The sequence below is a fragment of the Arachis hypogaea genome, chromosome 15, assembly GCF_003086295.3.
Source record: "Arachis hypogaea cultivar Tifrunner chromosome 15, arahy.Tifrunner.gnm2.J5K5, whole genome shotgun sequence".
NCBI lineage: Eukaryota > Viridiplantae > Streptophyta > Magnoliopsida > Fabales > Fabaceae > Arachis > Arachis hypogaea.
This window is the reverse complement of record NC_092050.1, coordinates 141,561,600-141,580,207: the sequence shown is the minus strand read 5'-3', so window position 1 is coordinate 141,580,207 and position 18,608 is coordinate 141,561,600. Positions and strand designations below refer to the sequence as shown.

At 29.3% G+C, this 18,608-nt stretch overlaps 1 protein-coding gene across 6 annotated transcripts; it reads right to left on the bottom strand.

Moving 5' to 3' along the window:
* Positions 1–281: 281 nt before the first annotated feature.
* Positions 282–5,380, bottom strand: LOC112750971 (uncharacterized). 6 transcript variants are annotated; one of them, XM_072217022.1, is made up of 4 exons: positions 4,299–5,380; positions 1,923–4,163; positions 1,386–1,473; positions 282–966 (listed from the first exon to the last, which is right to left on the bottom strand). In XM_072217022.1, the coding sequence occupies exons 1-2, from the start codon at positions 5,271–5,273 to the stop codon at positions 3,609–3,611; spliced, it is 1,530 nt and encodes a 509-aa protein (XP_072073123.1). In that variant the 5' UTR covers positions 5,274–5,380; the 3' UTR covers positions 282–966; positions 1,386–1,473; positions 1,923–3,608. The 6 variants fall into 6 exon arrangements, with proteins under 6 accessions (XP_072073123.1, XP_072073121.1, XP_072073122.1 ...); XM_072217020.1 differs by having other exon boundaries at positions 282–1,045; positions 1,923–5,380; XM_072217021.1 differs by having other exon boundaries at positions 1,923–5,380.
* Between the last annotated feature and the right edge of the window lie 13,228 nt (positions 5,381–18,608).

The following is an 18,608-nucleotide window of genomic DNA, read 5'->3' as shown; positions in this document are numbered from 1 at the left end:
AGGCTATATAGCTTCCATATTTTGTATTCCATATACAGGATATTTATACTCTCTAATATACATGTAATATTTACTTTTTTGCAGCTATACTCACTTATTTTCTTATTCTCAATTAAGCTTTGACCACCACTATGAAAGAGTTTTTGAAAAAAAAAAAAAAAAAATTCGACGGAGTTATACATTGGAGTCAAAAGATAATTTGCATCCTCAACAAATTATATATATTAAAAAAAAAAAAAACTCAAGATAACACGATCTTATCAAGTGTAAAAACGAAAAAATTTAGAAAATCCGTTCTCCTTCTTTTAGCTTTGATTTCATCCAAATTTTCTTTTGGAGATCTAATAATAACAATTATTCTTCTTAGGCATTCTATTCATTTTTGTCACCAAAATTGCTAAAGCCTCCTTAGACAATGAGGTAGCAGAGCATGAAAAGAAGAAAGCGTCATATTCTAGGAGCCCAAACTATGTGACTGAAAAAATCTTCCTCCTCCATCTGTTGCGGGTTGAGGACTCCTTCCCCTTCTTCAAACTCCGATTCATACTTTTCATAGAGAAATCTCTTATCAACATAAAACAAGATCTTTTTTAAATCATATTAAGGAATTTTTTTGTTCAGACCGAAAAAACAATGTCACTCGATCATTATCAAACTGACTGCAACCTTTTCTGTCTGTGAGGATCCCACTAGAACGCCTTCTACTTCTAGTAGACCATGAACTAGATCAGAATCATTCTCAACAAGTTCATAAGAAGTGATCCCATTTTTTCCATCAGGTCTGGGTAGAGACCAAAGGTCTTGAGCGATCGATCCGGCAGGACAACTCAAAAGATAAAGAAGTATCGTTAATTCCTTCGTGCTCGTTCCAAGTTCGAAGTATCATTTGTACAAATAAGAATCCCCCTCAACAATTTGGATTTGGCCCCTGAAATGCTAACTCTTGTAGCATTCAGTTGCAAAGAGCTGTTCCTCCCAAAACATGTCAATGATAGTGCTTAGTAGAATAGTTCCATTGAGAGGTTCTTGAAAGAAAAATGATAGTCTGTGTGTGCAATTTTGATGCATTCTGGTTAACGCTTGAATCCAAAAATAATGTCTAAAGTGAAAAGCTATTTGAATCAGCCCTTATATATATATATATATATATATCTTGTAATGTAACCTTCCATAGAATTATAGAAATGACATTGTTTTCAGCAATTTTTCATAATAGAATTTTGTTTAAGAGTAAAAGTAAGAAGAAAATAATAATCAAAGATTAAATTTCTTATGCAATTATACATTTATCAGATTAAATTGACTACATTTTATCCGTTTGATATGGTTCATTCCCATACATTGCAGTTCATAACTTTTCAACATCAACAATGTATTGGTCTTACCCTAGTTATTGATACATATTCCAGGATTGAGCCTTCTCATGCTTACATTGTCTCTGGTTTGTGGCACTTGCGAACCACCGATTTGCTTCTGCAATGGTTTCAACACCAGCATTAAAATAAACCATGATTATACCCTTCACAAGATCAAATGAATATTTCCTGTACTTATTTGTGAAAAAGGAAATTTTAATCAAAGTAAGTCTAAAAATTGATTTATGCAGTATGCACCACAAAATAATAGTATATGAACAACCTAATTTAATAATGCTAAGATTAATTCCTCAATGTATATAGCAACATCAAACATATTCTATCTTGTTTGAGATGAATTAATTTATGTTTACTAATGCAGTCTGAAGAGCGATTTTTTGTGAAAGCAACTATTAGTCACTTCCATCTAAAACTGATTTTGAAGCTTAAAATCCAACGAGTATGGGTTCAACTAGAAACCAAATAAGCTTAGAAAATATTAATTCGAGTGTCTCAATTTATTAAGAAGAAGACGAATTGAAATCCAAGTATAAAGAAAATTCATACTGGAGAAGTTCAATTTTTGTCTGCCCCATGCTGCAACTTAACATGCTTCAGTGCACCTAGAAATCAGTAAGGTAGATCGGTATTACTCGTGGAACAAAGATGAAATCCATGTCAAGAATCCAAAATACTCAACCACCAATACAGGGTCAAAATCAGTTAGATAAAATAAGTTAATCAGCAACGAGGCTATATCATAGTTCAACTTTTGATCCCAAAAGAAATTGTACTAACATTCAAAGATATTCTAAAAAAATGCAACCTCAAATTGTACAATATTGTTTCACTATTAGTTCTTTATTCTAACCTCAGCCATCACAATGCAAAGTAGATTTAGAAAAACCAAAGAAATAGGTGTAAAAACAATTGTACTTGGAGTTAGAATCACCAGATCTTTTAAGACAGGTGTAGCTGATAACAAACAACAAAACTCCAAACCATGTTTTAATAATAAAAGCTTTTCCAACATGTTTAAACAATGTCAATGCAATAATCCCTATATAGGATTTCAACAAGTAATGAAACAGTTCAACTACACATTAAAAGAAAATCTCTGTGATGAGCTATTTCATATGTACATATTTTCCGTTGATTAAGTTTCTAAGAATTACAGCCGAGTAACACTAACTATGAAAATGACCAAAGGTTTAAGATACTTCATATTTAAACCATAACCCAAATTCACATTGTGTGATAACATACTTTAATATACAGATTTCTTCAGCTGTCATCAGATTGTAAAAAATATCAAAACGTCAAAAACGGTTAACAAAAAAGTGGGGTCATGCATTTAGCAGATGAATTTGTTTTGAAGATAGCAGTGAAAATCATATACCTATGCCATTAATCTTAGGCTCTTGGCACTACATATCTTTTCCTAGGAAATTCAGTCAAATAAAGCACAGTTGCTCATCACACCAATCATGAGTTCTAGGTTACTATCAAGAAATCTTAAGCACTAACAAATCAGTTACAACAAAAAATATCTACCAAAACAGGATGCATTATAGCCATGGCAACAAACAGAGACTCAAAAGTCATCCAATAACAAAAGTTCAAAATCCATTCATAATAATGAGATAACCAAAACCGCTGCTATTGAGTTCATGATAATTCCCAAATCCTCCAATCCAATTGCCACAAAATTTACGAAGTTTTGTAATAATTTCAACAATAATAGAAAAATTATTAATTTGAGTTGATGTATCTTACCTTCTATAAACCATTCAATAAGCCTCTAGCAATCATTTCTCAAAAGACAATAAATATGGGGGAGTTTACTTTAAATATGGGGGAAATAAAAAGATCGAAAGACAATAAGAGTGCAGGGAAGCTTCACAACTAACAAGGATTCTCTTTGAATGATGAAAATCACAACCGTTTCAGCTTAGGAATAAATTAACATCAATGCACATATATAATTACAAAAACGAAAAAGGAAATAATGATAGATCCTTCAAGCCACATATAACAGCCATCTAGTCACCGAAAATGCCATAAAATAAGCTACGGCAAAGAAAACACTTAGGTGTGGGTAAAGCAGAATAAAGAATCACAATCATGTGAAGATCTAAAAGCATTAGTATCGAATGGAAAATTGATCGAGAAGATGGTAACAAAACACAAGTTAAAAAGAAAGAGATACAAACAACATTTTGTGGTGTCTAACAAGAAGAATCTCATCTACTTTTATCCTTGCAATAGGCCTCTAGATATCATCTCACGAAGAAGTTTCTCCGCTTTATCATTTTCACCATTTTCAAATAGAGCACGAATGATTGTTTCATAAGTCACAGCATTGGGTAAGCAACCATTGTCTTCCATTTTTGCCATGAGTGCCAATGCTTCGAGAAGCAGACCCTCTTTGCAAAGCCCATTGATCACAATGGTGTATGTCCGCACATTTGGACGATAGCCTTTAATGGAAAGATCTTGAAATATCTCTTTTGCCTTTTTAATTCTTCCATTTTTGTACAGGCCATCTATAAGTATGTTATATGTATATATATCTGGATCAATGCCACTCTCTTTCATTTGATTGAATAACATAAGTGCCTTGTCAGGTTGTTTCATATTGAACAAAGCATCCAGCAAAGAACTGTAAGTAACTATATTAGCGGGTTGACCTCGATCATGCATCTTTTCAAGAACCTCCAAGGCACAAAGGATTCTCCTTGATTTTCCCAAGCCATCAATAAGAGTACTGTAAGTTATCGTGTTAGGAACCAAGTTCTTGGAACGCATCTGTTCAAAGAGTTTCAAGGCGTCATCAACCATTTTACTTTTGCACAAGCCATTAATCATGATATTGTAACTGCAAACATTAGGAGACCCACTACTTTGGGCCATTGTGTTGAATACATATTTTGCCTTATTTACCTCATTAACCAAACAATATCCATCCATTAAGCTGTTATAAGTAACCACATCTAGTTTCACACCATCTTTTGTCATTACAGCCAACACACTCTTAGCATCTTTGATCTTTCCTTCCTTGCATAGTCCATCAATCAAAGTATTATAGGTATAAACATTAGGAGTAATGTTTCTAAGCACCATATCACTTAACAAATCAATGGCTTCCTTGTATTGACCCTCAAGACACAATCCAAAAATGAGAGAACTGTATGTGATAACATCGGGAGAAATTCCCTTAGCAAGCATTTCAGAGAATAAATGAAAAGCCTGACTTACAAGTGTAACCTTGCAGAGGCTATCAATAATTGAGTTGTACATGAAGACATTAGAAGCAATGCCATACCGTGGGATCTTTCTCAACACTTGAATAGCAGCTGATGTGTGTCCGGTCTTACAGAGCCCATTAATCAAGGTCCCATAAGTGACTTCATTAAAGCGAAATCCATGAGCCAGCACTCTGTCATGAAAGCGCACTGCTTTTTCAACACTACCACAGAGACAGAGACCTTTCAGGATTGTTGTCAATGTTACCGTATTAGGTTGATAATCCATTCTGAAAATCTTGGCCAATACAGAAAAAGCAAGCGTCATACGACCCATGCCGCAACAACAATTAATTACGATGCTCAAAGTAACTATGCTGGGCGCGATTCCCCTGACTTGCAATTGCTGAAAAAGGGAAACGGCGGCGTGGAAATGCTTCGTCTTGGAAAGGGATCCCAAAATCTTGTTAAATTGGATGATGGGAGGAGTACGACGCATAGAGAGCATGCGAGTGAAGGAATCAACAGCATCGTCAACTTCACGAAGGGATGGAGGCTCAGAATGAAAGTGAAGGCTTGTCCATGAACAGGAACAGGAAGGAGGAAGAGCAGAGAGTGGAAGAAAATTAGGGATTTGACGAACAGAAACCCTAAACCTTGTTGCATACAACATTGTTGATTCCTTCCGAATTCTGAATAACAGCCACCTCCCAACTAAGAGAAATTTGCTACTGCGTTTACATGTCTAGATTTTTATTAATTTATGAAAAATGCTAGTTGTGCTCTAATTTTTAGTCTTAATTAACTTTTTAATTTAAATAATATTATTTAATTAAATTTTAATTAAAATATATTTTTAGTTTGTACATAAATATATTATTAACTAAAATTAATTTAAATTTTTTTCTATTCATTCCATAAAATAATTACTTTATTATTTTTTTCATTTTTTTTATAGTTTCTTTCTCTTTCTCTCTCGTTTTTTTATGTTCTTCACAAAAAAGTTTATAAAAAAATGTTACTATTTTGCAGATAAATTTATTACTTCATATTTAATATTTTATTATTATTATTATTATACTTCTTTTCAAATTTATAAATTCTACTCTAAATCTAAAAAGATTTTGTAATATCTATTTAATGTTATTTAATTGATTGATTATTAAATATTTGTTAGTTATATTTTTCACATTTTTTATATTTTTACGTTTTAAAGTACGAAAATAAAAGTATATGCGAGTTACTTAATCACTTAATCTTCTAAATATTTAGTTTACGATTTTAAAATAGGAAATTCACAATAAAAATAATTAATGATTATGTAAAAGGAAAAAAATTATTGCGGAAATAAAAATTCACTTTTGTTCCCATACTTGCCTCCGTTAGAGATTTTTATGTTGATAGTTTAAGATTAAAACCACCAAGTCTATAATTTTCAACAAATTTTTTTATTATTAATTGAATTTTTTCATTACTTCTTTGAACATTAACGCTTTTAAAATTATTAAAATATATATTTGTAAAAATTAATTTTTTTTAACTGTAACACATCTAAAATTGTTAAGTTATACAGAAAATATTTTTAAAATACATCCAAAATTATAAATCTAAAATTTAAATTTAAACATTAAGCATAAAATTAATTTTTTTATATTTTATTCGATAAAATCTTATCTCATATTTCTTTTTTTTTAATAGTTAAATTTTTTCGTTACTTATTTGAATATGAACGCTTTTAAAATTATTAAAATATATATTCGTATAAGTTAGTTTTTGTTTTCAATTATAACACATCTAAAATTATCAAGTGATACACAAAATATTTTTGAAACGCATCTAAAATCATAAATTAAAAATATTAATTTAAACGTTAAATATAAAATTAATTTTTATATCTTATTCGATAAAAACTCATCTAATATTTTTTATTTTTTTATTATTAGTTGGATTTTATTGTTACTTATTTGAATATTAACACTTTTAAAATTATTAAAATGTATGTTTGTAAAAATTTGGTTATTTTTTCAATTATTACACATCTACAATTATTGACTTATATACAAAATATGTTTAAAATACATCCAAAATCATAAATCTAAAATATAATGATAAACGTTAAAAATTCAATTTTACTGAATTTAATTTTTGAATGTGTATTTAAATGATAATCTGTTAATAATTAAAAATATTAAAACTGAAACAAAAATGTTAAATTTTAAATTTTAGTTTTATTTAGTTTGTGTTTTGGATGTGTACTTAATTTTAAAAAGATACTAAATCTACTTAGATGTGTTTGTTTTAATTTTTTTAAATTATTATAATAAAAGACTGAATAAAGGATTACTTTTAATTTTTAAATGATACTTAGTCATTATGTTTCTTTATTTTGAGGGTATTACTTTTTATAAACTCAATTCCGCTAAGAAATCAAGAGATTTAGCCAATAACAAACCAACAAACATTTTTGAACTGCATTCTATACTAATTAATTGTTATTAATTAATGATTATTTAAATTTTATTTTTTAAAAAATATAAAATTAATGATTATTAATTACCTCTTCTTACTCTAATCCACCTTTTACCATTTATTACACAAATCTTAATTTCTCTTTTCAAAAAAATTTTGAAACTCAAAAAAAAAAAAAATACATAAGATAAAAAATCATCTAAATCCTAAGAAAAAGAAAAACGTTTGTTGGCTTGTTATTGGCTAGACCCCTGTTAGTTCTAGAGGGATTGAGTACAATAATTATGTGCTTATTCGATGCGCCACATTTATATAGACTATTAGATTTTATTAGATAAAAATAAAAGACTAATATAAAAGAAGAGTATTGATGAATTTTAATAAATACAGAATATCCTAGTACATAAATAAATATTTTAAATGACAATACTTTAATACACAATACTTTAAATGACAACAGAATCTTTTATTCTTAAATAATTAAATATAAAATATATAAATACAAAAAATATGAGTATTTTTTATTTACTAAGATTAATGATTATGCAAGAAATTTTTATAATATTCAAAAATTATATTAAAATAATATTTTAAATTATAATATAAAATAATTAAAATTTTATTTTATATTACTTGACAAATAATTATATTATTATAATATAAAGTTATTAACTAACACTTTTTGTTAAAAATATTATTATATAATATAATTTTTCATCAAAATATTTTTAAAATATAATTTATTTAAAATATTATATATAATACATAAAAATATTAACTTTTTAATTTTTTTAATTTTTTTTAGAGAAACAGAATAAATAATATAATTCTAAATACATACCTATCACATTATATATTTACTTATATAGTAAGACCTGAACTAATCAAATTTACACAATTAAAAATATTAACATTGTATATAAAATCAGGCTATTGCAAAAATATAATCACATAAGTACATTGTTTTCTTTTATACCTTTTCCAAAATAATATATATACTATATGCTATCTGAATTAAAATGCAAATCAGTTATTATATATAATTATACCTATATGGATTTGTCTAAAAAAATAAAAAAATAAATTATAATATTTATTTTTTTTTCTAAAAAAAATTTGAAAAAATAAAAAAACTAATATTTTCATATATTATATATAATTTTTTAAATAAATTTTATTTTTATAGATATTTTGATAAAAAAATATATTATATAATAATATATTTATCAAAAGAATTAGTTAATAAATTTTAAATATAATAATCTAAATATTTCTCAAGTAATATAAAATAAAATTTAATTATTTTATATTTTTATGTTGTTATTTAAAATATTATTTTAATATAATTTTTTAATATTATAAAAAAATTTTGTATCATAATTAATTCTAATAAATAAAAAATACCTATATTTTTTATATTTATCTATTTTATATTTTTTAGAATAAAAAATTTCCACCTATATATAATGAAATATGTAATAATCTTCTTATTATATATATATATATATACTATCTACTAATTTTTTTATATATTAAATAATTATAATAATATAATAATATATTAAATTTGTTACATTAAAATTAAAATATTATATATTTTACTCTTGGATTTAACAAAATATATTTTTAATTAATTATATATGATGAAAATATTTTGAAACAGATATTTGTACATCAATTTCTCATATATATATATATATATATATATCACAAAAAAGATATATATTAAAAATTAAAAAATAAAAAATTTAACTAGAAAAATTAAAAACATTTGGAAATAATAAAAATAAAAAAGATCTTATTATAAATATATAATTATAAATATTATATATATAAAACTATAAATGTTAAATTTAAAGAATAATTTTAAATTATTATCTACTTAATATTATCACAAAATAAATATGAATAAGAAAAACTAAAGAAGAGAGTCATGAGGTAGTATATATATTAGAGAGTCTAAAGAATAAAAGAATATATACCAATCATATATCAGTCACTATTATATACACACATATGATACATATACGTAGTTGATATATATTATTTAGGGGTAAGTACGATTTTGGTCCCTAACGTTTAGGGCCAGAATCGAAATCGTCCCTCTTCTAATTTTGGATATAAAATCGTCCTTAATGTTTTTTTTCGTATTAAAATCGTCCTTTTTATGTTTTTTAGACAAAAATACCCTCACCACTACCAACATAATTACTTCCTCCACCACCACCACCGCCAACACCAACACCACCGCCACAACCTCCACCACCAGCACCGCCAGCACCACCAGCACCACCACCAACGCCGCCGCCGTCCCCCTCCCCTCTCCCCCACCCCGCGTCACCCCCTCCCCGTCTTCCCTTCCCAGCACCCCCACCCCCACACCGCGTCACCCCCCCTCCCCGTCTTCCCTTCCCAGCACCCCCACCCCCACCCCGCGTCACCTCCTCCTCTCCGTCTCCCCCTTCCCCAAATCAACAAATCAGAAACAGAAAACAACAATAATATTCCACAAATCAACGAAACAGAAAGAAATCGAAGCAAGAAGCAGAGGTGGCGACTGAAGCACGAACGGCGGCGACAGGGTCTGACGGCAGCAACGCGAACAACAGCGAGCTGCTCCCTCCCCGGTGCCATCCCCCTCCCCCCTTCCCTTCCCCTCCCCTCCCTGGCGCCATCTCCCTCCCCCTCTCCCCCTGCACCTTCGTAACCCCCCCCCCCCACCCACGCATTTTCTTCCCCCCCTCCCCAAACACACGTTTTTTTTTTAATTTTATAACTTTTATTATTAAAATAGGAATAGTGGTAGTTTAGGAATTAAATTAAAAATTTAAATAAAAAGGACGATTTTAATACGAAAAAAAACATTAAGGACGATTTTATATCCAAAATCGTACTTACTCCTATTATTTATTCAGTTGTTCTAAAATAAATTGAAAAAAATAATATTTTTCATGTATTATATATAATATTTTAAATAAATTATATTTTGACAAATATTTGATAAAAAATTATATTATATAATAATATTTTTAAAAAAATAGTTAGTTAATAAGTATTGAATATAATAATCTAATTATTTATCAAGTAATATAAAATAAAATATAATTATTTTATATTTTTATGTTGGAGTTTAAAATATTATTTTAATATAATTATTTAATATTATAGAAAATTTTTTGCATAATAATTAATTTTAATGAATAAAAAATATTTATATTTTTTGTATTTATATATTTTATATTTTTAATTACATAAGCTTGATTAGTTTTTTTTTTTTTTTTACAAAGATAGTAAGTTATATTTCATTAATTATTGAAAAATGAAATACAAAGATGTCCAGAAGCAGAAAAGCATAATGAAAAGCGGGGATTTTCCAAAAACACTACACTGAAGGTATTCATCCAACGGTGCGTGGTCAAAAAACGAAGAAAAATCTTAAAGAAGAAAGAATGATAAATCAAATTGAATGCAACTAAGAGCTTGCCTCATGGAGATGACGACTGGGAGTTCTTTGAATTTCACGGAGCAACTTGACAGAGCTTGCTAGAATGGCAGACGGCATTGAAGTAGAACCTTCAAAAATCAACTGGTTGCGAGCTTTCCAGCAATTTCAGCAAATGATGGCAAGCAATTGAGGATTACGGTCAGCATTCTTCAACGGGTTAAGCATCTCTGTTAATGCAGTCCACCATGTCCAAAAGTCATTAGGACTCTGAGGGGGAAGACAGTCACGAAGATAACTCTGAGACCAAACATCTTTAATTCTAAAGCAATCGATCAAACAATGAGTGATTGTTTCGGTTGCTTCATGACAGCAGGGGCATATTGGTGATATAGATGGGATGCGGTGATGAATCTGAGCAAGCATCGGAAGCCGGCCATGGAGAGCTTTTCAGATAAATAGCTTAATTTTGTGAGGCAAGTTCAACTTTCAAAGATCAATTCACGACTTTTTCTGCTGCATATAATTAGGGCAAAGCTCCAGAGGCGGATGGTAAAATAAATACCCAATTCTATAACCTGAAGCTGTATCATATTGCTTGGATTTGTTCAAATCCCATTGCAATTTGTCCCTACTCTGCTGAATTTTAACTGACAAAATCCTGTTTGCAACGTCTTGGGGAAATAATTCTTAAATGAGATTCTGATTCCAATTCCTATCTTCAGTAATTAGATCTTTAACTCTTGGAACCAACTCAGAAATAGCCTGTCTATTTGGCATGTCAGAAATCATTAAAGGATACGGAGGAGGCAGCCAAGGATCTTCAAAGGTTTGGATATTCTATCCAATACCCACAGCCCAATTAAGACATTTTTCAACAATCTTTCGGCCTTCCAGTATGCTCCTCCATCCCCAAGAAGGTAAGACTCCAATTTCTGCCGTTATAGCATTACCATTGCTAAAGTATTTACCTCTTAGGATTTTGGATAATAAGGAAGTAGGCTGTGTTACGAGTCGCCAAAACTGTTTGCCTAAAAGCGCCAGATTTTGGATTCTGAGACCTTTAAATCCAATGCCTCCTTCTTTTCATGGGCGAGTCATAGTATCCCAACTAATCCAAGCCATCCGCCTTTCAGAACCTTTTTGTCCCCACCAGAACTGAGAAAGTAGAGAGTGAATTTTCGAAATTAAACCATCAGGCAACTTGAAGCAAGACAATATATAAATAGGAATAGCTTCTCCCACTGCATTAAGCAATACGTGTCTACCACCTGACGATAGAAGGTTGCGCTTCCACCCTTGGATTCTTTTCCGAACCTTTTCTTTGATCATACTAAAAGAAGCATTTTTCGATTTAGAGACTGTAGAAGGCAAACCAAGGTATTTATCCTGAGCCCCAATATAATTAATATTCATAGAGTTAGCCAGTAGTGTACGAGTAGTGGAGGGAGTGTTGTAGCTAAAGAATACAGCAGATTTATTAAGATTTACCCTCTGGCCACTGATGCTTTCATAAGAATTTAATAAATGCAGGATATTTGAACATGCTTCAGAATTAGCCTTACAGAATAAGATGGAATCATCAACAAAGAGGAGGTGGTTGACCTTGGGACATCGACTATGTATCTGAAGACCCTGAATTAGTCTGTTTTGTTCTGCCTTGGGTAGCAAGAAGGAGAGACCTTCTGCACAGAAAAGAAAAAGATAGGGAGATAGAGGATCTCCTTGTCGAATACCTCTATTTGGTTTGAAGAAACCATAAGTTTGTCCTTCCACAATAACAGAATAAGAAACAGTTGTCACTAATTCTCGAATCCACATGATCCACTGGGAGTCAAAACCAAACTTCTCCAATATAAACCAAAGAAAGTGCCATTCCACCCTATCATATGCCTTACTCATATCTAATTTTAGTGCCATTTTATTTTTGAGTCCCATTTTTTTGTTCTTCAAGTAATGCATACACTCATGAGCAATTAAGATATTATCAGAGATTAATCTGCCTTTAATAAAAGTACTCTGCGTTGGGCTAATTAGTCTATTCATCAGACCCTGAAGTCTATGTACAAATACTTTGGAGATAATCTTGTAAAAGACTGAAGATAGGCTTATTGGTCTTACCTGAGTCATATCTTTAGCATCAGAAATCTTGGGAATAAGATAGATTTGAGTGTGGTTAAAACCCTTCAAAATTCTGCCCTCTGAAAAGAAGCTCTTAACTGCTCGAAACACATCACCACTAAGTATGTTCCAAAAGCTTTGAAAAAATTTTGCTGTCATACCATCATCTCCTGGAGCACTTTGAGGATGAATGCTAAATGTTGCACGTTTCACTTCCTCCATAGTCACTAGTCTTTGAAGCCTACGATTCATGTGAGTTGTAACCTTAGGTTCAAAATCAGTAAACACAGGTTCAGGGTTCTCATGACAAGTGGAGGAAAAGATGTCCTTGAAATAAGATTCAGCCACAGAAGCAATATCAGCATTTGAAGTAGCCACTTCACTATCACTGCCAGTTAGTTTCTAAATTCTATTTCTTCGGGTTCGATTTCTAAATTTCTGATGGAAGAAAGCTGTATTCTGATCACCGAATTTGAGCCATTTGACTCTAGACTTATCTTTCTAATAAGATTTCTCGTTTTGCAATGCTTTTTCAAGTTTGTCCTCTATTTCTGAAATGATGTCGCCTCCATGAATTCCTGCTAAACGAAGTTCCTCTAATTCAAATTGTAGTAAATCAATCTCTACCTTCGAATTAGATATGTGTTCTTGCTGCCATCTGACAATCTTATGCCAACAACGCTTTATTTTTTGAGCTAGGATATACATGGCTGAGCCATCAATCTGTTCGTGCCAAACCTCTCTAACAATCTGCCTTATAAGTTTGATTAGTCTAGGTCTTACTAATATAAGTAAATATATAATGTGATAGGCATGTATTTAGAATTATATTATTTTTATTCTGTTTTTTTTTAAATTGAAAAAAATAAAAAATTAATATTTTCATGTATTATATATAATATTTTAAATAAATTATATTTTTAAAATATTTTGATAAAAAATTATATTATATAATAATATCTTTAACAAAATTAGTTAGTTAATAAATTTTAAATATAATAATTTAATTATTTGTCAAGTAATGTAAAATAAAATTTTAATTATTTTATATTTTTATGTTACAGTTTAAAATATTATTTAATATAATTTTTTAATATTATAAAAATTTCTTGTATAATAATTAATCTTGATTAATAAAAAATACTCATATATTTTGTATTTATATATTTTATATTTAATTATTTAAGAATAAAAGATTCTTTAGTCATTTAAAGTATTGTGCATTAAAATATTATCATTTAAAATATTTATTTATGTACTAGAATATTCTGTATTTATTAGAGTCAATGAATATTCTTCTTTTATATTAGCCTTTAATTTTCATCTAATAAAATCTAATAATTTATATAAATGTGACCCATCTAATAAGGGCTTGTTTGGGTGAACTTTTACGAAAAGATATTTTTTCGAGTTATCTTTTTTTAAAAGATCTTATAGAGAAGTAAAAGTAATTTTATGTTTAGATATCTCATGTAAAAAAGTCTTTTTATCTATCAATTATGTTTGGGTATAGCAATATAAAAGTACTTTTTTATTTATTTATTACATGAAAAACATCTTTTTTGTAAGGAAAAAAGATCGTTTAAAAAAAGATGTAAATTACAGCTTTTCAAAAAAGATCTTTTTTATTTTATTTCACTAGTGCTTTTATTTTTACTACTAGAAATTTACCAAACACGTTAAAAAATAAAAAAAGATCTTTTTCATTGAAAAAAGATCTTTTTTTAACAAAATAATGGTGCCCAAACATGCACTAAATATATAATTCACTAAAGGATCACTTTGAAAGCTGGACGAATTTATCCGCGAGGACGGTTGACAGAAAGAGGTGGTTCATTGGATTCTTTGTTGTTATCTGGACAATTTGGCTAGAAAGGAATGACAGGCTCTTCCGAGGTAATACTTCAAGGGTGGAGGACATTATCAGCAGGTCAATTACGTACTCTAAGAAATGGAGTGGTGGTGACCCCTTTGGTTGTTGATAGCTATGTCGAAGATGATTAGGGATTGTCTTATTGAATACTATTCTTATTTGTAGCTAGTTTCATTGCTCCACTCTTTTGTGTTGAGCTCCCTCTGACTCAAAAAAAATAAATATATAATTATTGTACTCATTTTAGACATATCAAAAAACCGCTAATAGCCTGCTACATATTTCTTAAATCTCGTTTCCTTAATACCTTCGCCATCCGTCTATAAAATTACAAACTTGAACTTAGAGTTGGCAACAATAATTTTAGGGCATTGATTTGAATGTTAAATATTTCTTGTTCATGAATCTTAAGCATCTACTATAACAACCCCTTTACTTTCACTCAGCGTGATGAATTACCTTCAACAATTAGCTCCTTTCAACATACACAGGAAGAAGATATGCTGGCTTCTTGGATGGGAATGATGGTATTCACCCATTTTGAATTTAATTATAACTTTGTTCAATAATTGTTTTTGAAGAATATTGTTATGGAACCGTATCAATCCTTGCATTAGTACGTATTTTTTATATTTCAATTTTACTTATACATGGTTGATGGTCCTTAAGGTTGCTCTTGATTAGTGCAATGTATACAAGAATTAAGATATATGAATGCATTAAAATATAACTATCTTTTCCTACAAATAAAACTGAGTTAAATTTTAAGAGGATCCTTTAAATTGGTTACATGTATTAAATAGTTTATGAGATTTTAATTGCATTCATTGGAAAAGTATATGGAACCAACTAATAATCAGCCAAGAATGGAACAACATAATTAATTATAATTAGTTTTATTAATTTATAATTTAATTTTTTTTTAAATTATTGTTGACCACATTCAAAACATGAGGGAAGATACGCTAATGATAGGAGAGAATCACGGAACAGATTCTTTGATCATTAATTAGTTGGTTCTATATAATTAATTATGTTTTATTAATGCGTAACACATGAAACATAGAAATCATATCCAAAACCATCCAATTTACAAGAAAAAGAAACATCCGTGTGCCTATCAGTAGCAACATCCGGTTAAAGCCACCGGTGCCTCTGATTTACCAATTGGTTGATTCTTGGCTTATATAGAGTTGGTTCCCTAGCATGGTTGGCATTCATTAGGTCTTTGAGAATAACAAATATGCACTACATTAGTCTTTTCGTTTTTTTTCCATCAAGTAGCTCATTACATCGTTAGAAATTAATATAATGCACTTTTCTTAATTTCACATAATTAATTAGTACAATTAAAATTTTATAAACTATTTTAGTACACACAACTAATAGAAAAATTACTTTAAGACTTCACTCAGCAAAATACGATTAAAATATATCATCACAAATCACAATATCTGTATAAAAATGCTAGTTATCTCTACTTTTTGTGCATTTGGCTTAGTATCTTGATTCATCCTCCAAATGCTTAAACTGCTTATGATATCTATATCAATAATGTGCTAATCAATTTGAATTATTGTCAAACATACACTTTCAACTAATATTTTATCCAAAAATCACACATTGGTCTTTCCTGGTATGTATCACGGTTTAAATACCATTCTTTGGTCACTTAATTTTATATACTTATTCTTGTTTTTATCTTTGGTACTTTTGTTACTAAGCTTTGAAATACCAGAAAATTTATGTTGATTTTAATCTAATAATTCTTTCACTCTCCGTTTTATAAGGAGTTACCAATTCAAGTTGTGCATGGCATCATGATTTTATCCCTTAAATGCATATTCAACCAAAATAGGAGCAATTATTTGTCCAAAATTTCCTTCTCCAGTGTAACTGTTGGTATTCGTAATTTTTGAAGTAATACTCGTTTGATTCCTAAAATTAGTTGGATAAGCGATTTTTAAACTAAGTTTCTTATATTTAGAAACACGACTATGATCCGAATCAAACTTTTTCTAATATCCGTTACTATAAAGTTGATGTGTACAGAAAGATGGAGTCTCATATAAAGAAAGGAAAGAGGAGTCTCATATTCAATTTTCTTTTATAAATTACATAGAAATGTTAGTTTAGCCTCCTAAAATATTCAGTTCAGTCTTTTCAATATTACAAAATTATTTTTTCCCTAAAATTTAGTCTCCGTATGTACAGTTGAATTTCATTTTCAACTATGTGATATAATACTTTTTAATTGTGTACAATATAATATTCAAAATTGGTTATCTTTGTCATATAAATTAATTTTGGAATACTATATTAACTGCAACTAAAAGATGTTCATAGTGACATTCAATTGTAGCTATGCAGTTGATTATGACTTATGAGATAGGAGTTCGTCTCATATAATAATGGGAATCACATTTCTAAAAGTGATGAAGATTGAAGAGATGTAATATTGATCATTTTAAAAAAATATAAAGGGTTAAATTAACCCACTACCCTGCCATTTCTTTTTTTCAAATGGTAAGAACCCTTCTTTTGTTACATTAATATAAATTTTTAAGACCTTGAAATATTGGCATGCAATGAAAGTCAGAGTAAAAAATATATAAAATAGGGAAAAGTATAAATTTTTTGTCTTTGAAATTTATTAAAAATTTTAAAAATACCTTTAGATTTTATTTTGTTTCAATTTTTTTATCTAAAAGTTTTCGATTTACATCAAATTTATCCCTAACGACTAATTTTTCAAAAAATATACTTTATCCTATAAAATAAAAACACACACCTAAAGAAACATAACATTTCTCCTTCAATATTCATGGTGTAACTTCTTGAGACGATAAGAAATTGAAATATCAGTTGATTATATTCATCTATATTGTTTTGTCCTTTCTCTTCTTCATGCACATATCTACCAATAAGTAGTTACATAACCAAATTAAAATTCATCCTTTATTGTTGTGAAGTTTCTTTTTCTCTCATATAACTCAAAACTAAACCATTTTTTTTCAGTGATTCTATTCATTTTCATCACTAAAATTACTAAAGCCTCCCTAGACAATGAAGTAGCAGAGCATGCAAAGAAGAACAACAATTTGGTATTGGCCCTTGAAATGCTACCTTCTATAGCATTCAATTGCAAAGAGCTATTCCTTCCAAAACCTGTCAGGGTTAGAGAGGTTCTTGAAAGAAAAATGATAGTTTGTGTGTAAATTATGCTTAGTTTTGATTCATTCTGGTTAGAACTTGAATCAGCTCTGGTATATATTATAACTTTCCATAGAATTATAGAAATGACATTTTTGTTTAGAACAATTTTTCTCACTAGAGTTTGGTTTAAGAGTAAAAGAAAGAAGAAAATAATGCAACTCTTTCCAAGACTTTGAAGTTCATATCTTTTCAAGATCAACAATGCATTAGTAGTTCTTGGAAACTCCAATGGTCTTGCCTTGGTTATTGATAGATATTCTATTCATAATCACAATGCACAACCAAATCTCCTACTGAAGTCTGCAGCAGTGCTTGATGATTGAGGCTTTACATGCCTACCAGGTCTCTGGTTCTCGACACTTGAGAACCACCGATCTGCTTCTGCAATGCCTTCAACACCGCCATTATTTCAGTAAATTTGGATCTCTGCAGTACTTAAGACTATCATCCAGTCACAAACACACCCCCCCCCCCCAAAAAAAAACCAAAACACACAAAAAATGCAGTAATAAATTTTATAACATTAAGAATCTAAGATTCATTCTATAATCATATATCCACAATAATTAAAAAAAAGGCATGATTATACCCTTCGAAAGATCAAATGTATATCTCCTGCAATTATTTGTGAAAAGGGAAATTTTAAAGAAATTAAATCCATAAATTGATTTGTGCAGTATATACCACACAATAAATAGTACATGAACAACCTAATTTCATTATGATGCTAAGATTGATTCCTCGAAGTTTATAGCAGCATTAACCATATTCTATCTTGTTTGAGATCAATTCATTTTATGTTTATTAGTCTAATCTGAAGAGTGGTTTTTGTGAAAGTAGCTATTATTCACTTCCATCTAAAACTGAATTTGAAGCTTATAACTGAA